At 38.0% G+C, this 19,669-nt stretch overlaps 1 protein-coding gene and 1 non-coding gene across 4 annotated transcripts in view; one reads left to right on the forward strand and one right to left on the reverse strand.

Annotated features, from left to right (window-relative positions):
• Positions 1-15,017, reverse strand: part of ORC5 (origin recognition complex subunit 5) — a 72,436-nt gene extending 57,419 nt beyond the window's left edge. Inside the window, exons 1-4 of one of the 3 annotated variants that reach the window (XM_027123842.1) lie at positions 14,788-15,017; positions 10,595-10,687; positions 7,418-7,618; positions 1,569-1,643 (exon numbers count right to left, since the gene is read on the reverse strand). In XM_027123842.1, coding sequence (XP_026979643.1) covers positions 1,569-1,643; positions 7,418-7,618; positions 10,595-10,687; positions 14,788-14,859 — 441 coding nt within the window. In that variant the 5' untranslated portion in view covers positions 14,860-15,017. The remainder of the gene's footprint in view (positions 1-1,568; positions 1,644-7,417; positions 7,619-10,594; positions 10,688-14,787) is intronic. The other 2 variants (XM_027123843.1, XM_027123844.1) reach the window with 2 other exon arrangements.
• LOC113629643 (U6 spliceosomal RNA) lies at positions 2,879-2,985 on the forward strand. The gene has a single exon (XR_003436643.1). It is a non-coding gene; the product is annotated as a U6 spliceosomal RNA (small nuclear RNA).
• Positions 15,018-19,669: the final 4,652 nt, after the last annotated feature.

The raw sequence follows: 19,669 nt of genomic DNA on the forward strand, positions 1-19,669 counted from the left end.
GCTATATTTCTCTTAAATGAAATACACATTTAAAAATCAAATATGCTTTCAGAAACATCAAAACAACAATTTTCTTTTCTGATGGAGTTGAGCTTACTATGAATCTTTTCATTTTCTTCAAATAACTTCCATAATTAAAACTAAAAAAAAGTGAAAGGCCTACGTACTGTGACAGGATGCATGATCAAAGGTCTAAGTACTGTGACAAGATAAAAACAGTGGGGCAAGTTTTACTGGAAGGGCGAGAGGACAGCAAGAATGCACTCTGGCTACCAGAGAGGGAGTCCTTGAGCAAAACAATGGGAAATAGTGGACGGATTTATGCAAACACACACAAGAAAAAATAAATAAAAAGAGAGAAAGAGACCTTTACTCAATGAGGATGGGTCCCTGATGTCAGTAGTAAAATGCCAAGAGTTAATCCATGTGGGAAAGGCTAGACTGCATGAGGAAACTTCCACAATAAGTCACCAACAGCTACACTTACTCTTCTCTTGTCCTCTCCACATCTGCCCCTCAAGACTATTATTAAAAGAGGATTTTAGGAGTCAGCCTCAGGCACACAATGATTTCAGTGGCAATCAGTTGAGAACTTCTAGCAGTTTCTCAAATTTGAGTAATATACTTAACTTTTCAAAGGTGGAAATGCTCTAGGCACTGTCTCCCCAAATATTCACTTAATTATTATAATGTTCCTTAATACTTAAATAATACAGACATAAAACTAAGTAAGTATAAACTATTTATGCTCAAGGTACTTATAAAGTCATAAAACCACATATTTTTATTTATAAGTTAAATATAAAACTATAAAACCAGTAAAATTTAAATTGACATTATCTGAATATAATGAACATTACTGTTTTGCCTAAACTAAATCTTTGCTCACTTCATGAATATGGTACTAACAGGAAACAGCCACAGTCCTTTTGAGTTTAGCATTCCTATAGCAACTAGTATTGGTAAAAACCGAATTCTCTCACCAATTTCCTTTATTCAAACCACTACAAACTACTGCCTGTTGTTGCCATCATATTACTATTTGGCTTTCACCTGACATATACATAGTAAGTCTCTCCCTGTTCTTTTCTCATTAGGCCATGACAATCACAGTAGAATTAGTGTTATTCAGGGCCAACACAATTTTAAGTTGAAACACAAAGCTCATTCTAAAAACTGAGCGGCTGTGAGACAGAACATCAGATGATCCAGAACAGACCTATCATTCTTTAGATTACTGAAATGAAAATTTTAAAATTCTTGCAGACAGTTCAAAGTCTAGCCCATCTCCACAATTTACTCTAGCAAACACCTAAAATCCTTTAATAGAAAGCAGCGTTAGCCACTTCGCAATCAAAAATAAAAGCTAAAATAGTTGAATAAGTCTTATTAAATCACAAATTGTTTTAACTTTGAAAAAATCCTCAACTTCACATGTAACAGAGAAATGCATATCAACTTTATATTAAGAGATTATTTCTCACCTATCAAATTAGCAAAATGAAAAAATGTGACAACACAGTTCTACTGATTAGGCCATAGGGGAAAAGAATTCATTCATCACTTACCAATTCTTGTAACCTAAGAAATCCAGGTAAAAGATATGCTTCCATATCTCTTAGATACTCTGCTTTATCAAGAACCTTATGAAAAAAAAAAAGCAGTGTCAAAATTGATTTTAAAAGCCCTTTAGCAAAACAGTTACATAATATAATGCAAAATTATCTGAACTTCCCATGTTAAAAAAAATGGAACTTATGAATTAATTTTTTAAACAGTATTTACATTTGTGGAAGACATTTCAAATAGGTCAAATAAGTTAAAAAATGAACTACTAACAAAATGTTTCAACACAGATTTTAGAGAATGGGTCATAGTTATACTAAAATAGGTTTGTTTTAAAGATATACCATCAAAAAGATAATGAATGAAGATGCTCTAAGGACCTTTTCTTATAGGTATACAAGAAATAAAACTATGTGCATTTTTAATTACATTTAGTAAAAGATAAATGTCTACCACGTACCAATAATTACAAAGCTTTCTGACCTGACCTGAGAGATAGAAGAAAATTCTGAATTTCATCATATAAAACTTTTCTTGCTTGAACTTTGTAACTCGATACTAAACCCTGTTTAACTAGAAAACCGATCATGTTAAGAAATATTTTTTTTTTTTTTTTTTGCGGTACGCGGGCCTCTCACTGTTGCGGCCTCTCCCGTTGCGGAGCACAGGCTCCGGACGCGCAGGCTTAGCGGCCATGGCTCATGGGCCCAGCCGCTCTGCGGCATGTGGGATCTTCCCGGACTGCGCACGAACCCGCGTCCCCTGCATGAGCAGGTGGACTCTCAACCACTGTGCCACCAGGGAAGCCCCAAGAAAGATTAAATTTTTGTTCAGTGTTATGATAATGCTACTGGGATTATGTTGCAAATTATAATCATTTAAATTAGGAATAAAATTAAAATGCAGGGAATATATTATTTCCCTGAATAGTCCAAATTGTTTTTTATCTGTTTTACTGATTAATAGATAGCTTGAAACAATGTATGAGAGTAATCAACTTAAGATATTTCATTCCTAATTCATTTAGACAAAATAAAGCTAAAATTATCTACCACTAAAAAGATACAAATTAGTTTCTCCACTATGTATTCTCAATTGCAGTTTTCCCATCAATTTCCATTTTAAAACTCTCTAATACATGACACAGATTAATTCAAATAAACTGGTCCATTTGTATGCCCATTTTAATGCAAAACACAAAGCTGAAGCAATAAGTTAATAGTTCATTCTTCTGACTGGATACAATTAACCAACTGTAATTAATGGTTTTATGGTATTTTAATAAATGATCCTTCTTCAAAAGCAATTATCAGTGCCCGCTTCAGCAGCACATATGCTAAAACTGGAATGATACAGAGAAGATAAGCATGGCCCCTGTGCAAGGGTGACACGCAAATTCGTGAAGCGTTCCATATTTTTGCTAATTCACTTTGTTATACAGCAGAAACTAACACACCATTGTAAAGCAATTATACCCCAATAAAGATGTTAAAAAAAAAGCAATTATCAAATAACTAATATTCAAAGAAGTTAACATTTTAATTCAGATTCAAACATTTTAAAAATAATTTACCTGAAGGTATTCTAATAGACTTGATTTGTAAGCTTGTTCACTGACTAGAAAACATCCTCAGACATCTTTCTGCATTATTTCCTAAGTGCTGAAACTTACCAATTCATATATTAGCTAGCTGAACGTTCTACGATTTACTCTAAATAATGTTCTATGCTAAACACCTGCAAACTTTTCCACCCTAATGTTTAGTCATCTAACAAATAACTTATCGAATGCCTACTTTGATCCACTGGGCCTGAAAAGTGAGTTGGGTCCTACTTATTCCTCATGGCTCTTTGCAGAATATTGATTCTCCCTCTTCCCTAAAGACACAACTTTGAAACTCTACTTGTTGGAGTCATCCAACACTCTGGGGTCATTCCTCCTTGGTCTTTAAATATTATAGCTTCTGACTATCACATCTCTAATATAACTCCTGTAGTTTTGGATATTTCAAAATCCACATAAATGACCTCCTTCTGATATGGTAGACTCATTTCCTTAAATCCCTCTCTCCACCAGTGATCTTGTTGCCTACGCTACCCAGTGAAAGATCAACTTATTTCCTACATCACTGGTTTCTGAAGTGTAGTCTGTGGCCCCCTGTGAGGTGAGGGTAGGGGGGTGTGCTGTTTCTGATACTCTTTCAGGAAGTTGGTGAGGTCAAAACTATTTTCATAATAATACTAAAAATTTATATGCCTTTCTCATCATGGTGACATTTGCACTAATGGTGCAAAAGCAATGGTGGGTTAAACTAGAGTCGTCTTAGCATAAATGAAGGTAACAGTGCCAAACTATACTAGTAGTTATTAATTCTTCACTATGTACTTGCTCTTAAGAAAAAAAAATTAGACTTTTGCTTCTAAGATGGAGTAGATGCACTTTTTCCTCTTCCTCCTAAGTAAAACTAAGAATCTTGAGTATTACATATAAAACAAATGGGGCTCTGAAAGGTGGAAAGAAGGAGGCAGACCAGCTAGGGACCTCAGGACCAGAAGAATGACAACTCACTTCAGAGGCTGAATTGTCTAAGTTGTCTTTTTGCCTCACATATCCCATTTGTCGAGCTGAATAAGCCGGCAACACAGGAAGGCCAAGCAGCACAGACCAAAAGAGCCCCAACCAAAACCTTACTTTCTCTAGCCAAAGGACCAGGAAAGGGGCAGCTTAGAGAAACTTCCAGGACTATGCACTCTCCAAGTTTTCTTTATAGAGGACATCAGTACATCACTGATTTCTTGTCTCATTTCTTTTTTTGTTTTTGTTTTTGTTTTGCCGTACGCGGGCCTCTCACTGCTGTGGCCTCTCCCGCCGCGGAGCACAGGCTCTGGACGCGCAGGCTCAGCGGCCATGGCTCACGGGCCCAGCCGCTCCGCGGCATGTGGGATCCTCCCGGACCAGGGTACGAACCTGTGTCCCCTGCATCGGCAGGCGGACTCTCAACCACTGCGCCAGCAGGGAAGCCCTTGTCTCCTTATTTCTTCATCCCCTAAACACTGGAGCACCAGAATACTCGGTCACTGGCCTCACCTCTTTTCTAACTCACTCACTCTCTCGGTGACCTAATCCTGTCTCACAGCTTTAAGTACTACTACTGTATGCTCAGAAGTCCAAAATGGTATCTCCATGCTGGACCTCTCTTGACCTCAGACTCAAGCATCCAAGTGCCAACTCAACATCTCTACTTGGACTTAACATGCCCCAAACCAAATTCCTCATCACTCCTTCTCCCCCAGCAAGACCCCACCTGCTGCAGTTTTCTCCACTCGGATAATGACAACCTTATCCCTTCAAGCGCACAAAAACTTTTTTTTTTGAGTCATGCTTGACTTCTTTCTTTCTCTCCTCCTCCACACTCACTCTATCAGAAAATTCTGTCAACCCTACCTTCAAAATATATCCAGTCGATATCTTACCATATCCATTGATACTACCCCAGTCTAAGCCAACATGTTGTTTGCCTAGATTAATACAAATGCTTCATAACTAGTTGTATTAGTTTCCTAGGGCTACCATAACAAAGTACCACAAACAGGGTGGCTTAACCAACAGAAATTTATTATCTCACAGTTCTGGAAGCCAGAAGTCCAAGATCAAGTTATTGGCAGGGCCATGCTTCCCATGAAGGTTCTAGAGAAGGACCTGTATCAGGTCCCTCTCCTAGCTCCTGGTAATCCCCTGCCTTGTGGCAGCATAACTCCAATCTTCATGTGGCATTTTCTCTATGTGCGTGTCTGTCTCTAAATTTCTTCTTTTTATTAGGACATCAGTCATACTGGATGAGGGGCCCAATCTACTCTAGTATGACCTCAACTTAACTAATTAGAACTGCAACGACCCCATTTACAAATAAGGTCATATTCTGAGGTAGTAGGGGTTAGAATTTCAACACACGAATTTTTGGAGGAAACAGATCAACCCATAACACTAGCCTGCACTACTGTACTCTTGTACTCTTCGTCTGATTCTCAAATGAAGAATCAAATGTACCTGTACCCTTCATTTGATTCTCAACATTACCCCTCTCCCCCTTACTTAAACTATATTCCAGCCAAAATGGCCTCCTTCATATTCTTTGAATACACAGGCATGCTCCAGTCTCCTCTGTATGCTCACGTAAATCTCTTTGCTTGGAATACTCTTTTTTCAGATATTTTCATGACTTGCCCCTCGCTTCCTTCAGGTTTCAGCTCAGTTATCATCATCTCAGTGAGATCTTCTCTGCCTTCCCACTTAGAAATAACTAGCCTCCCCCACCCAGGGGATTCTCCCTTACTCTAATATACCACATCTGACATACTACATATTAACTTGCTTACTACATATCTTCCTCAATTAGAGGAATTAGCCACAAGTGGGCAGACACTATTTTGTCTCTGTTCCATCTCCAGTATCTAAAATAGTGCCTGGCACATAAGAAGTACTCAGTAAATATTTGCATAAATAAATGAACAAAATTAACATGTGGAAGGAACTGTTTTACACATTTAAGGAGATGCAAGAATGCATAAGATGTGGTCCCTTCAGTGAGTATAAACTTAGCCATTATGAGAAGGTATTATATTAAATTTTAATTTCAATTCCAGAGATAATCATTTTTTAAAATAAGGTTAAGGTGTTATAAAATCTCACTAATGTAAAACATTATATATTTTCAGTTGTCTGCTAGTTATTTTCACATTGATGTAACAACTAAAACTTGAACTTAGCCAACCTAAAATCAAACAATTCATCTTTCCCAGACCTGCCCCATATATAATTGACAAGTCTGACCTTTGCTGTCTCTTCCATTTATTCTTTTCTGCATCTTCTGCCCCAACTCTAGTCCAGGCCCAAATCTCCTCTAATGGAAACAGTTACAAGAGCCTCAAAACCATCTAGCCTATGTCTTTCAATCCCCTCAAATTCACCTATTCAACATGCCTTCGTAGCAGTCTTCCTAAAGCATGTTTGTTGCTCTAGTCTTCACTACGTCCTTGCCTCTCACTGCCTAAGAAATGAAATAAAGCTTGTTAGTATGGTTTTCAAGACACTCCCTGATCTACCCCCACCCACCTTTCTACTCTTCTTTCTCTTCCTTCATACTTTAAACCCACTAAGACCAGGCTACTTGGCATTCCCTGGCCTCCATTCCCATCTGTATGCCTTTGCCTAATTCCCTCCACAGGAAATTCCTCTTCTTCAGTTTCTTCCTAATGATACCCGAATCATTCTTTTGGATCTATCTCAAATGTTACCACCTTATGAAGCCGTACCAGATGTGCCTGAATCAGTGCTTTGCATATCATGGTTATTACTAATCACATTCTATATGTAGTCATATGTGAGTACGTCATAGCTCTTCTACTAAAGTGAAGCTCCCTTTAGATAAGAACTACATCTACAGACTCATAGATAAGAGAACAAACTAGTGGTCACCAGTGGGGAGAGGGAAGGAAGGAGGGGCAACATAAGGGTAGGGGATTAAGAGGTGCAAACTACTACATATAAAATAAATGAGCTACAGGATACATTGTACAGCACAGAGAATATAGCCAATATTTTATAATAGCTATAAATGGAGTATAACCTTTAAAAATTATGAATCACTATGCTGTACACCTGAAATTTATCTAATGTTGTACATCAACTATACATACCTCAATTAAAAAACTATACCTCAATTAAAAAAATATATCTAAAACATTTTTATGTTGCATAAGCACCTTGTACAATGCACTGTACATAAGTCTCAAAAGAAAAATATGGAAATTGATCTAATAAATCAGTTTTCAAATAAGAGATGATACTTACAATATATACAGTCTGATCCTTGAGACTTTCAGCTTTGGTTATTTGTTTAAATAAGCGAACGAAGTCATTAAATGTTTCACAGGTTATTTGAGTAGAACATTCACCCTCTGAAGAACTAAGATGATTCAGCTTGTTTAAAATTTGTTCCAAAAGCAGCCTCAAGGTAAAGCATTCAACACAATTCACAAAGACATGTGGAAGCTGAAAACAAAAACCAAAAAAGTGTAAATAGAAAACACATATCCACAACAACGGCTCTGCTGGATATCCGCCATTTGCCCTTCTAAATCTATACCCCACCATTCTCCAAACTGCTCTGTGCCCCAGGAGGCTGACCACTACAGACTGCATCGCCCAGACTCATTTTCTAGCTCTTGCTCGATTCAGCCAAAGGGAAGAACCAGGAGACAGAAGCAAAGTGGTAAGAGAAAGAAGGTGAATATTCATTCCCTTGACTCCCACCCCCATCCCACAGCTTGACAGTGGCTGCATCTTCTATCAAAGGCAACAGCTCGAGTTGGGCAGCCTCTCATCAAAGGCTACACCTCTTGCTGGGGCCTGATTACAGCTCCTTCCTGTGCCATTCAGGTCTGAGAGAGGTAAAGGCTCTCAGCACATCACCATCCCTTATTGGTTCCCGTAACATTTCTTCAACCTTTGTAAAATATTATAGTCCCTCCATTAAACACACTTTAATTATTTGAGTTTTCATTTGTTTCCTACAGGGATTGAAAGCAAACCTGTATTTCCCGCTAAAGAATTCTTACAAAGAAACCCAAGAACATGTGAATGTTAAAATTCTTAGTGGGAATTTCTTACTTATAATTTTAAAATAATATTTTTAATCATGGACACACCTAAACCAAAAAAACATTTTTAAGAGTTAAAAACCAGAGTAATCCCCCTATAAGGACTTAGAACTAGCTCTTCATTTAGAGAACTATCAAAATGGAGGTAATTCCAGAAGTAACAAGGAAAAAAAAGATTTATAAATATAGTCTGTTCTCAAAATGAAATCACAAAAGCAGTACTGATCACTCAGAGGAAGACAGCGTGTGGCATCTGGCACAAATAATGGAACCTATAACTATTTTTAGCGACATTCTATAAATCTCACCCAGTAAAGAGGCTTTTCTTTCTCAGAGTAGCAGTGTAACTAAGGCTACATTATAGTTACTTAGGCACAATTTCACCAGCATTTTCTGACCTCCCTTACCCCCACTCCTTTATGAACTACAGTCCACAATAGCTCTGTTAAGACTGTGTTTACTGCTACCTGTGTGCTATCCATGACCTTTAATGGCAGCATATTCTAAATGTCTCTTTGTGTACCTATACCAAAAGTGATGATAATTATCATTACAATGTTTAAGCAGCAACAAAAACCAAGATACATTAAAAAATGAAATACAGCCCTTAACTATGGAACTTCCATATTCAGTTTTCATGCTTTTATTCAATATAGATATTTTTGGACACTTCATGCAGGGAGGTCCAAATGCAAATGCCTGAGCGAGGACCTTGTACACTCAGGTTCTGAAGCCTGGTATGAACCTCAGGCATCTGTATTTTAAAATGCACAGGCAAACTTCAGGATCAAAGGCTAAAATCCCTAAGTTGATGTATGCCAAGAACTGTGCTGGGAATAACCCCAAGAAACAGTTTCAAGCCAGGGAAACACAAAGATTTATCACAGCTGAAAGGGATAAATATTACAACAGAATTAAGCACAGAGTGCTGAGGCTGCACAACAGAGGGGCATCTAACACCGCCTAGAGAGCCAAAAAAGGCTACCCAAAGTGTAAACACAAGAAAACATAGCAAAATAAATAAGCATTTGCCAAATAATAGGGTAGAAGAGTTGGAGTGAATGAGTACAAGAAAGCCATTCCAAGCAGTATGTGCCAAGGGTTGAAAGTAAGAGACAGCCAGAACTGTAAAATAGTTCAGTATGCCACACAAAACACACATACTCTGAGCTAGTTAGGACCGGGGGTAGCAAACTACAGCCTTTGGGTTAGCAACCTGTTTTGATATATACAGCCATGCCCATTTAGATAGACACGGTCCATGGCTGCTTCCACACTAAGGAGGAGTTGAGTGGTTGTAATATAAAGTACCTGGCCCGCAAGCCTAAAATATTTACTATCTGGCCCATAAGAAAAAGTTTGCCCATCCCTGGCTTAGGATATGAAACAGGGTGTGGCAATAATCACGAACAATAGCAGCTAAACTTTATTGAGTGCTTACTATATACTAAGTATTGTGGTAAGCACTTTTAATGTATTAACTCACTGAATTCTCACAATTCCAAATGTTGTCACTATTAGCCCTACTCTTCAGATGCGAAAGCACTAAGGGGTGAACCCAGAAGAAGAACATGAGTCTGCCAGACTCTATCTCAAATTCTTAGGCATTACGTTAAGAAAGATAAACTGAACTCAGCTCATGAAGGGTCTTATATATCAGGCAAAACACCCGAACCTTTTCCTAAATATCTTATTTAAGATTTTCATGGACTAGCTGCAGGGTGGAGAACAGACTGCACTTAGGAAACTGTTGTGGAAATAAATGAAAGAAATAATGGTAAATGAAACTCAAGTAGCAGCAATGGCTATGATTCAAGCTACATGGAGTCAAGGCATTAATGATACAGAATCAACAGGATGTGTTTACTGTTCAATTTACTAAGAGAGTGAGGATAAAGAAAGAGTAAAGAGCAAGTTTAGACAACTGTGTGAATGGTGAAATTCACTGTTAGAGGCAATATGGGAAGAAGGGTAAAGGTGACATATTTAGTTTTGTACTTGTGGAGATTCAGACTTATCACTATCAATATTTCAAATATGTACAATAATGGAGAAGAAACAGATTTCAGTATTTTTAAAGAATGTATTATTATGTGTGTTTTCCCCCAAATATTATCATCCAATGAAAGTTAGAGAGAGTAATTTGGCTCAACTTAAAAAGTACATTCTAACATCAAGGCTCAAGTTATTTAACAATGCCTTCTGAAGCTTACAGTCTTTGAAGGTCTTCAACAAAAAGTTGGTCAGAAATGTTTTATGTAGAAGATACTCCTTCAGAGAAAGGTAAACTAAATATCTCCCAGATCCCTTCTATTTCTAGGAGTCTATGAATAAAAATCAATTAACACTGAGTTTGGGATATTCTTACCTCTAAAGTTTTCAACAAAGTTTGTGTTACATAGGTCTTTCCACTGGCAGTATGTCCATAAATAAAAATGGATGGAAAGCTGAAATGATGTCTCTAGCAGAGAAAAGACAAATATCAGTCTGCACATACAAAACAGAAAATAAACATTCATCAATTTGTGACAAACTTTTCCATGATAAAGTAAATTATTCAATCCAAATGATTTCAACAGTGAGCATTTAGTGGATTCATCATTATACCTCAAACCTACTTGATTTCAACTCTACTCCTTCTCAAAATTTCTGGAAAATCACATTTGGCCTATCTATTATATATGATATATTACTATACATATATATATTCAACCCTTTTTATTATTATACAGGTTTATATATATAAATGTTTGTATTTTCAAATTTGAGAGATTTAACAGATTTTTCAAGAATGATTTTGACCATACTTCATTTTTTTCTTAACCCTTTTTTATAGAATCTAAGCCCACAGGCTGCAACTTCAGTCTACATTCTAAAGCTTTTAAACTAAGCATATGTAAACACAGGACTAGAAAGAATTTCAAGAGTCCTCTGTTCTAAGGAAAACTTACAGGATACTTCTGAATTACGCTTACTACATTTACCTTGGCCTAAATGTGTACATTTCATCATTGTTTTCAATGATCAAATCTACACAGCATATATTTCAAAATACATATTCCCAAGATTCTCCTGAAGTACATTATGAGTCAGCAGCCTAGAGAAAAGTGAAAATTGTCAAACACCCCTATATTGGTCTGGTCAATACTACAAATATGTTTCATTCATTCAATGAACATTAATTAGACAGCTGCTAAATGCTGAAAACCATGATGCACTAAAGAGTACAAAAATCAGTTAGAGATAAAACCTGCTTTGGAGGAATTCACATACACTTAAAAAATAATTATAAGAAAATTGGATGATGCAATTTCCGTGAAAAAGTAGAGTCTCTATGATCATCATCTACCACTACCATAGTACAGTTGACGCTTGAACAACACAGGTTTTGAACTGCTTGAGTTCATCTATACATGGATTTTTTTCAATAAACATATTCGAAACAATTCTGGAGATTTGCAACAATTTGAAAAAACTCACAGATGAACCACGTTGCCTAAACACATAGGAAAAATTAAGTATGCCATGAAGCGTAAAATATATATAGATAATAGTATATCCTTACAAAGGCATAAAGTGAATGATATTTAATATAAAATTAATAATGTGTTAGTTTTGTTTTATAACTTTGCTCCCAAAGGATTACATTACCATACATACCATATGGTATGTCTGTGCCTCCCAGCCTCTCCCCTCTTTCTCTCCCTCTCCCTTCCTCCCTTCTTCCTACCCCTCCTTCCTTCCTATAATTGGAGAAACTGTGTATTAGCCTATCATCACAGGTAAGTGATTTTTCAAAAAAATGTAACCATGTGTTTACAATACTGTATTATGAATATGACTGGAATACTGTATGCCATGAAACTTTATAAGGGTTCATTCATTAGTATATAGGTAGGCTACCATGAAGGAATTCTATCCATAACAGAAGGCTACCATAAAGCAATTATATCGCTGCTTCTTTGTTATCAATGTATGAATCATTATACCTGTAAACAGATATGAATTTCTTTTTCACATTATCTTTTCATTTTTAATGTCTAGTTAGTAATATGTATAACAAGCCCAGTGTTTTGTATTGTTAAGACAATACTGATGTAGATATTGACAGACGATTCATCTTATAAACAAGGTAAACTAACAGTATTGATACAGTATAGTACTATAAATTAGTTCTCTTCCTTATGATTTTCTTAATAACATTTCGTTTCCTCTAGCTTACTTTATTGTAAGAATACAGAATATAATACATATAACATACAAAATATGTGTTAATTGACTATTTATCGGTAAGGTTATTAGCAGTTAAGTTTGGGGTGAGTCAAAAGTTACACACTGATTTTCAACTCCACAGGGGGTCAGCACCCCCAATTCCCACATTGTTCAAAGGCCAACTGTAGTCACAAACATTTATTACATTCTAGCCACCAAGTTACAAATTTCCTTTTAGCAAGACAAATCAGGAACTCAGATTTATACAGGAAAATACTTTCTAATGGCAAATGCCTATGGCAAGAGCAGCCCAACAGATTAAAAATGGATGTTTCATACAGATTCTTTTCTTAAGTTTATACATAACCCTCTTGTAAATTAACTAGCTCAAAAATTCTGTAACAAGAATTAAACGCATGCTTGCTGATCATCTCTGCTAATACAATACTATATTTCACCTTGAAAGAGAAGCACAAGATATCCTTCAGGACACTTTTCCAAGCTACACTAAAACTCTCCTTTCCTGGAATCCCACCACACTTATCTGCATCCACTATTTGGTGCTTAATAATATTCCACCTTACATCATCTTTTCTACTGTTAACTAGAACTGTATTGAACTCTTGCACTGTTATTTAACCTTTCACCTTCATAAACCTAACATACACTGTAATAAGCCAGGATCGGGCACAGTGCCTGGAACAGAGAAGGTGCTTACTAAATATTTATTTGCTGAATACATAAACGAATCTGCTAAGAAATATGAACCAGTTTTTTATAGATCTTTGCATCTCCTACATGCACAGCACCTTACAGAAAAGCGCTATTAAAATTGTTAAATATGACTTCTTCCTGTGATTTACACCAAATTGATATCACTCATCTCTATTTGCCAACATTCATTTTCAGGAGGACCACTTCTGTTTGTGGTGATCTGGGTTTGTCTACTCCAGGGAAGGAATGCATAAGGTACAACTAAGAAAATGTTTCAGTGATAATATTGATAACTACAATTAAAAGCATTATAACTGGGCTTCCCTGGTGGTGCAGTGGTTTAGAATCCGCCTGCCAATGCAGGGGACACGGGTTCAAGCCCTGGTCCAGAAAGATCCCACATGCTGCGGAGCAACTAAGTGGCCCGTGTGCCACAACTACTGAGCCTGAGCTCTAGAGCCCTCGTGCCACAGCTACTGAAGCCCACGCACCTAGAGCCCCTGCTCTGCAACAAGAGAAGCCACCGCAATGAGAAGCCCCTCACGGCAATGAAGAGTAGCCCCCACTCGCCGCAACTAGAGAAAGCCCGCGCACAGCAACGAAGACCCAACGCAGCCAAAAATAAATAAATAAAGTTAAAAAAAAAAAGACCCAATGCCTTAAAAAAAAAAACTGATATTGAAAAAAAAAGCATTATAACTAGAATACTGACTGAGGGTGCACTCCCTGACCTTAGTTCCCTAACTAATGTGCCCCTTTAGAAGGAGGGTGGTACTTTTCCACTAATACTTCCACAGGCCACCCCAGACTGCCACCCAGGTAGTTGGATGAAAGCAGTACTTATGAAAGCAAACCAGAGGTGTGAGGGAAGAACGTGAGTGTGACCCTAAACTCTGATTTACTCTCCTTACAGATGAGATCCAAGTGTGATCAATTCCAAGTCTAATTAATGAGTCTGAAGCAAAAGGCTCACTAAAGGCCACCAGAATATAATCAAAAACAGATTAAGTATGGAATTGATGAATGCTACCTCCTATGGAAAGGACTCCGCAGCAGTGTTCATCCAGAGGAAACATTTAACCTCTTCTCTTAGGCATCACCTGAACTGCTAGTCAAGAAGCCTAGACTAGACCTCTTCTGTGCTTTAACAACGCTGGAAAAGCCGCTGAAGTTTTAAACCTGAAGCACCGCGTTGGCCCTCACAGGTCTCGACAACTACCCATCCACAAAGAACTTACACTAACTACCTCACTGAAACGTGGGGACTCACTTTTGAATAAGTAACACTGGGCAAACACATCTGTTGTATAAAATCCTGTTCAGCTGGGGTAAGAAGCAACTTCGAGTAGCTACTCTGGACTAACACCCTCTCAAAACCGTGGCGTGCGTAAAATATCACGTCCTGGGCCAACGAGCCCTAGTGCAGGCCGGTCCTTCCCGTGCAGTTTAAGAGACCGCTCACAAATTACTTTGGGTGAGGAGTGGGAAAGACCTATAACACCCCCTACCTCAACGCAAAAGACGGTCTACAGCCCCTCAATCAGAACGAAAATTTAAAAATTGGAACATGTCGCAAGACCACGGAATTGTTTGCCTCCGGGATTTGGAAGAGAAAAGATAGCTGGACTACAATACCTCTCCAAACAGGGACTGCAAGGTGGACACTTGGGACTCGCGACAAAGCACCGTGTTTTCCAGGTGAGGCATGCTGGCGGGTACCAAATCACAGAGCAACCCGCGGCCCGCTCCGCGTTCACAGCCGCAGCCTCACCCGCGCTCGGGTCTCCGCGCTCTCGCCGGAAACCGGACTCTCGGGCTTGTGGGAGGAGCCAGCGTGGCCGTGCGTCCGCGTGACGTCAGCGCGCAAGAGGAGCGACGGACCCGCCCTAGTCTTCCACAGCCTGAAGCGGTAGGGCTCTGAGCGCCGTAGAGGGGTTTCTGGAGCCCGCTTTGTGGGGTTGGGCGTCTCGGGCTGCGGCCTTTGCCACCCAAAGGTCGAGAGGGGGATGCAGGGATGGGCGAACAGAGAAAGCGCTTGAAGGGGCTAAGGAGGCCCTGTGGGCTCCACTAAGTCGAGAACCTGTGGGTTCGGCTTTCCCGCCTAAAGGCCCCAAATTTAGAAACCGTAAGTGCTGGGGAGCTTTGTCGTGTAGCCCCACCCAGGAGGGGGAGGCGGTCGTGGAGCCGAGGCCTGCCTCCTTACAGGGACCTGAGGAAAGCGGGCTCAGATAACCAATATTCACAAAAGCTGCGGGTTTTTTTCCTGAGGAGGGTGTGGAAAATTGGCGTCCGGTGCAAAAAAAAGACTGATGGAGTCGAACAAACAACTTGGAATTACTAGTCTTACTCCAAGCCTGAAAACAGATCTGGAAATGCCTCTCCCTCCTAATGGGAGGAAGTTCTAGTGTCAGTTTCTGAGGGCAACAAGAATGAAAAATAATGCTACCTTTAGCATAAGGCTTTCCGTTTATTTGTTCGCGGAACGCGTTTTAGAAACCAGATGCTAGAAGATTCTGGAAATAAACAGATATAGGAGTAGACAGAAATGTATGGTGAAAAGAGGGTTTGGGATCCTGAAGCTGCTGGGTTGGGGCCATTGACTCAACAGAGAGACCTTGGAAGAATCATTGAAACATTCATTTTGAACTTTAACTTCTTTATCTATAAAAGATAACAATAGCTGGGTTATTGCTAGGGATAAAAGATTATATACTTAGTGCCTGATGTACATAGATTTAAGTCATGGATATCAGAATCAGAATCTTGTATTTGTGATAGCCAAAAGGATCTTTTGGTAATCGTGGTCTCCTATAACTTATCCGCTAGTCAAAATCATATTGAAAGCAATTCAACTGCAATTGCCTAAGTACTTTAAGAAAGAATTTTAAAGGATACAATGGCACCATCCATCAAATCTTTTAGTGTTTCTTCCTAAGGGAAGCTAGCCCTTGACCACCCTCTCAAGACGGGGTTATACATTCCCATAACACTATTTTTATAGCATTCAACAAAATTGTAAGTAAATTATCTAAATGTTAGTCTCTGTCTCTAGCTGCTTTGTGAGGGCGGGAAACCTTGTCTTCTTCACAGCTCCATTTTCAGTGTATACTATACTGGCTGGTACATACCTAATAAGCAGTCAGTAAGTAATTATTGACCTGAGAGGAAGTGCCTTACTGCCTGGACAGGTGTAGGGAAGTTTCTCAGAGGAGGGAACTGGGATGCTGAGACTTAAGAATAAGGGTTCAGGGCTTCCCTGGTGGTGCAGTGGTTGAGAGTCCGCCTGCCGATGCTCCGCAACGGGGGAGAACAAAAAGACAAGCTAAAGACATAAAAGGGACAAGTAGGCAATCATATGCCAGGGACTGGCAAGTAATTTTTAAGAATAAACCTAGAGTTGCAGAAGGTCAGGCTGGGGCAAGTGTATGTTATACTAAGAGGATTGGACCTTATATAGGCCGCAGGGAGCCAATGAAGAATTTTAGGCAAAGAAGCAAATGACAAGACTTGACTTTTAGGAAGTTCCTTTTGGCTACAGCACGGAAAATAGAATCAATTTGACTTGTTCAAAAAACTATTGCAAAGTTCTAAACAATAAATGATAATGTCCTAAACTAAAACAGTGGGAAACAAGGTGACAGGGAATGGCAATTAAGGTTTATTAAACATAATGTGGCAGGCACTGTGATAGATACATTAGCCCATTTAAACTTTGCAGTATAATAGATTTGCAAATGGAAAAATTAGCTGAAATTTATCTTACAAGTAGTGTATACTTGAACCTAGGTTTGCTTCACTCCAAAGTCCTAAATCTTTCTACTACATCATACTGGGAAGAAGCTGAATCTGAGAGAGATTTAGAAGTACATTTAATAGAAATCAGTGGCTGCTTAAATGAGATGGAGGGGGAAGTCTTTGAGAGTAACGTTTAGGTTTCTGATTTAGCTGATTTTCGTCTTGGCCAGTAATAAAATCAAAAATAGGAGCAGGCTTATAGATTTGGTGATATCTATACAGGATTTAGTTTTATCTTTAGGACCAAAGTGAGTTTCTCACATTAAATTTGAAGTGTCTACAGGATAACCAGATAGGTCCAGTGGAAATAGAATCTGAAGCTCCCAAAGAGAGTGGCCTAGAGAAGGAGATACAGAAGTTATCACCACATAGGTAGTTGAGCCAGTCCTCTGGATAAGATTACACACAGAGAATACATGTTTGTTACACATTAAACCTGCAAATAATCCTTTAAAAAATGTAATAGTAGTAGATGAAAGTTGGTGCTTAAGTACTGTAAATTATTTTTTCCACAGAAAGAATGTGTCTTCAAAAAATATCCCAATAGTAAAAAGCTCACTGAAATCCTTTACAGCATATTTAATAGCTGTAGTTTGGGGCCAGTTGTATTAGAACTCAAGTTTTAGTTGATGGAAAAAATCAGGAGAACCTACAATCACAAGTAGATTGTTTCACTAGGTTTTCCACTTATCGGAATTAGTTTTATAAACCAAAAATTTGGGTAATACATATAGCGCTAGTTTAAGGAGTATGAGAAAATAATGTGGGAACGGTTTCCTATAGAAAAGAAAAAGTGAACACATCACAAGCCATGCATGACCAATAGTTATGCACGAGGGATGTTTTAAAGAGTTCTGAAAATTGCCAAGTCTATCAATATGAAACATAAGGAGCAAAAAGTATAGTTTTTATGTGTTAAAAGGGTCTTTAACCATAATTTTAATCTTTTAAAGTTAAAACATTAAGCAAATAACATGAAACAACAGGAAAATTTATTTTTTATAACAAAGCTCAAATAACTTGTTTATAAGTGTTTATGAACCAAAAAAAGTAACCTAATGAAGCTAACTTTATTATCTTTATTTTTAATTTTTTTAACAATACCTCTGTGCTCTTTTAATCTTTGGTTACTTATTCTGTAGTTTTTAACTTAATGATTTGTTTACTAAACAAACATAGAAGCTTTAATCCTAAAATACTTGGTGATAAAATGGGCTTTCAAGTTAATTGTTTTTCAATGCCATTTTGAAAGTCTGGTTTACATTGTGATGTACTGGCATTCCAGGACTAATAAAATATAAATTGTTTAAAAAGTAATCAAACAGAAAGAAAATCTTTAATAATATTGTGGAACTTAGTCATGGCATCAGATAAACTAGCGGTAAACCCAAATATAGATGGAAAATTTCAAGAAGATTTTATTATAGCAAATTAATCTAATTCTGTGAAAGTAATTCCGGTTCATCCCCCTGCTCAAATCCTTCTCATTTCCCCTGCCAGCCAGATCCTCACAATGTACAAGACCCCATAAAACCTGCTCCCCACCTCACCCTTTACTTTGCTCACCTCATGTTTTGCTTCTCCTCCTTAAGCTTGCTCTCTTTCAGCCACACTGGCCTCCTTGCATTCTCTGGACTATGCTGGGCATGCTCCAGCTTCTTGTGACTCTGCTCTTGCTATTCCTCCTGAAATCCTTTTCTCAATCTTAATTCGCATGGCTCACTCCTGATCTCCTTTAATCTCTGCTCAAATGTCACCTTACTAAAGGAGCCTTCTTTGACCACTTAAGTCTGTGCTGTCCCCCATTCCCCTTTTTTTATTTTGATTCACAATACTTATTCACAGTACTTGTCATCTACATATTTTACTTGTTATTGTCAGTCTCTCACACTAAAATGTAAGGCCTGTGAGGAGCTCTATCAAAAAAAGTTCCTGGTGCATAGTAGGTGCTCAATAAATATTTATTGAATTAATTAATGACTTCACTTATCCCAAATGACTAGCACGAGCTCTGATACAGAGTACGTGTTTAACCACATTTGGTTAATGAAATGATTACTAAGGAAAAACTACTGAAAAATTAAAACACTAAAAAAACCCCAAAAGTTTTAGTTTTAGTTGCAATGATGATTGTTTTCTGTGTCTTTAAATATGGCATCCTCCCTTATTCAGCAGTCTGATTATTGTAGTTTTAGCTACTTTGAAGACTACCCTAAACCCAAAAGAAAGAATGAAATGGTTGTTGTGCAAAAAATAAATAAGCATATAAATAAATAAAATTGGGTTAAAATCCAGGCAGTTTACTCTGAAATGAAGTTAACTTTAGGTCTTTTGGACATTTACTCTTAAGGAAGTTTGAATGTGAAGGACCAGCATGGTCTTTAGAAATTGGATAGTGTATCCTCAGTACCATGTTAGCCATTTGTGAAAGTCCCCCCAGGTGGATGAGGACATTGTTTAGGGTATTATCTGAAAATAAACCAAATATTGAGTTTTTTCTAAAGTAAACATATTTTAATAACATATAAATACTGATTAAATAATAATTACCTATGTTCACATATTCATATTAGGAGAAAACATGGAGTAGATCTGAAAGCAATGTCATACTTGGGCAGATTGCTGTGTTATTTTATGTACCTTCTCTAACCTTAACTCTAATTCAATCTAAGCATGATGTCCACCTTTCCTGCTTCCTCCATTTACCACCTGGGATAGGCAG

Source organism: Aethalodelphis obliquidens, unplaced genomic scaffold (genome assembly GCF_003676395.1).
Source record: "Aethalodelphis obliquidens isolate GAN/ISIS:26980383/991018 unplaced genomic scaffold, ASM367639v1 scaffold27, whole genome shotgun sequence".
Classification (NCBI taxonomy): Eukaryota; Metazoa; Chordata; class Mammalia; order Artiodactyla; family Delphinidae; genus Aethalodelphis; species Aethalodelphis obliquidens.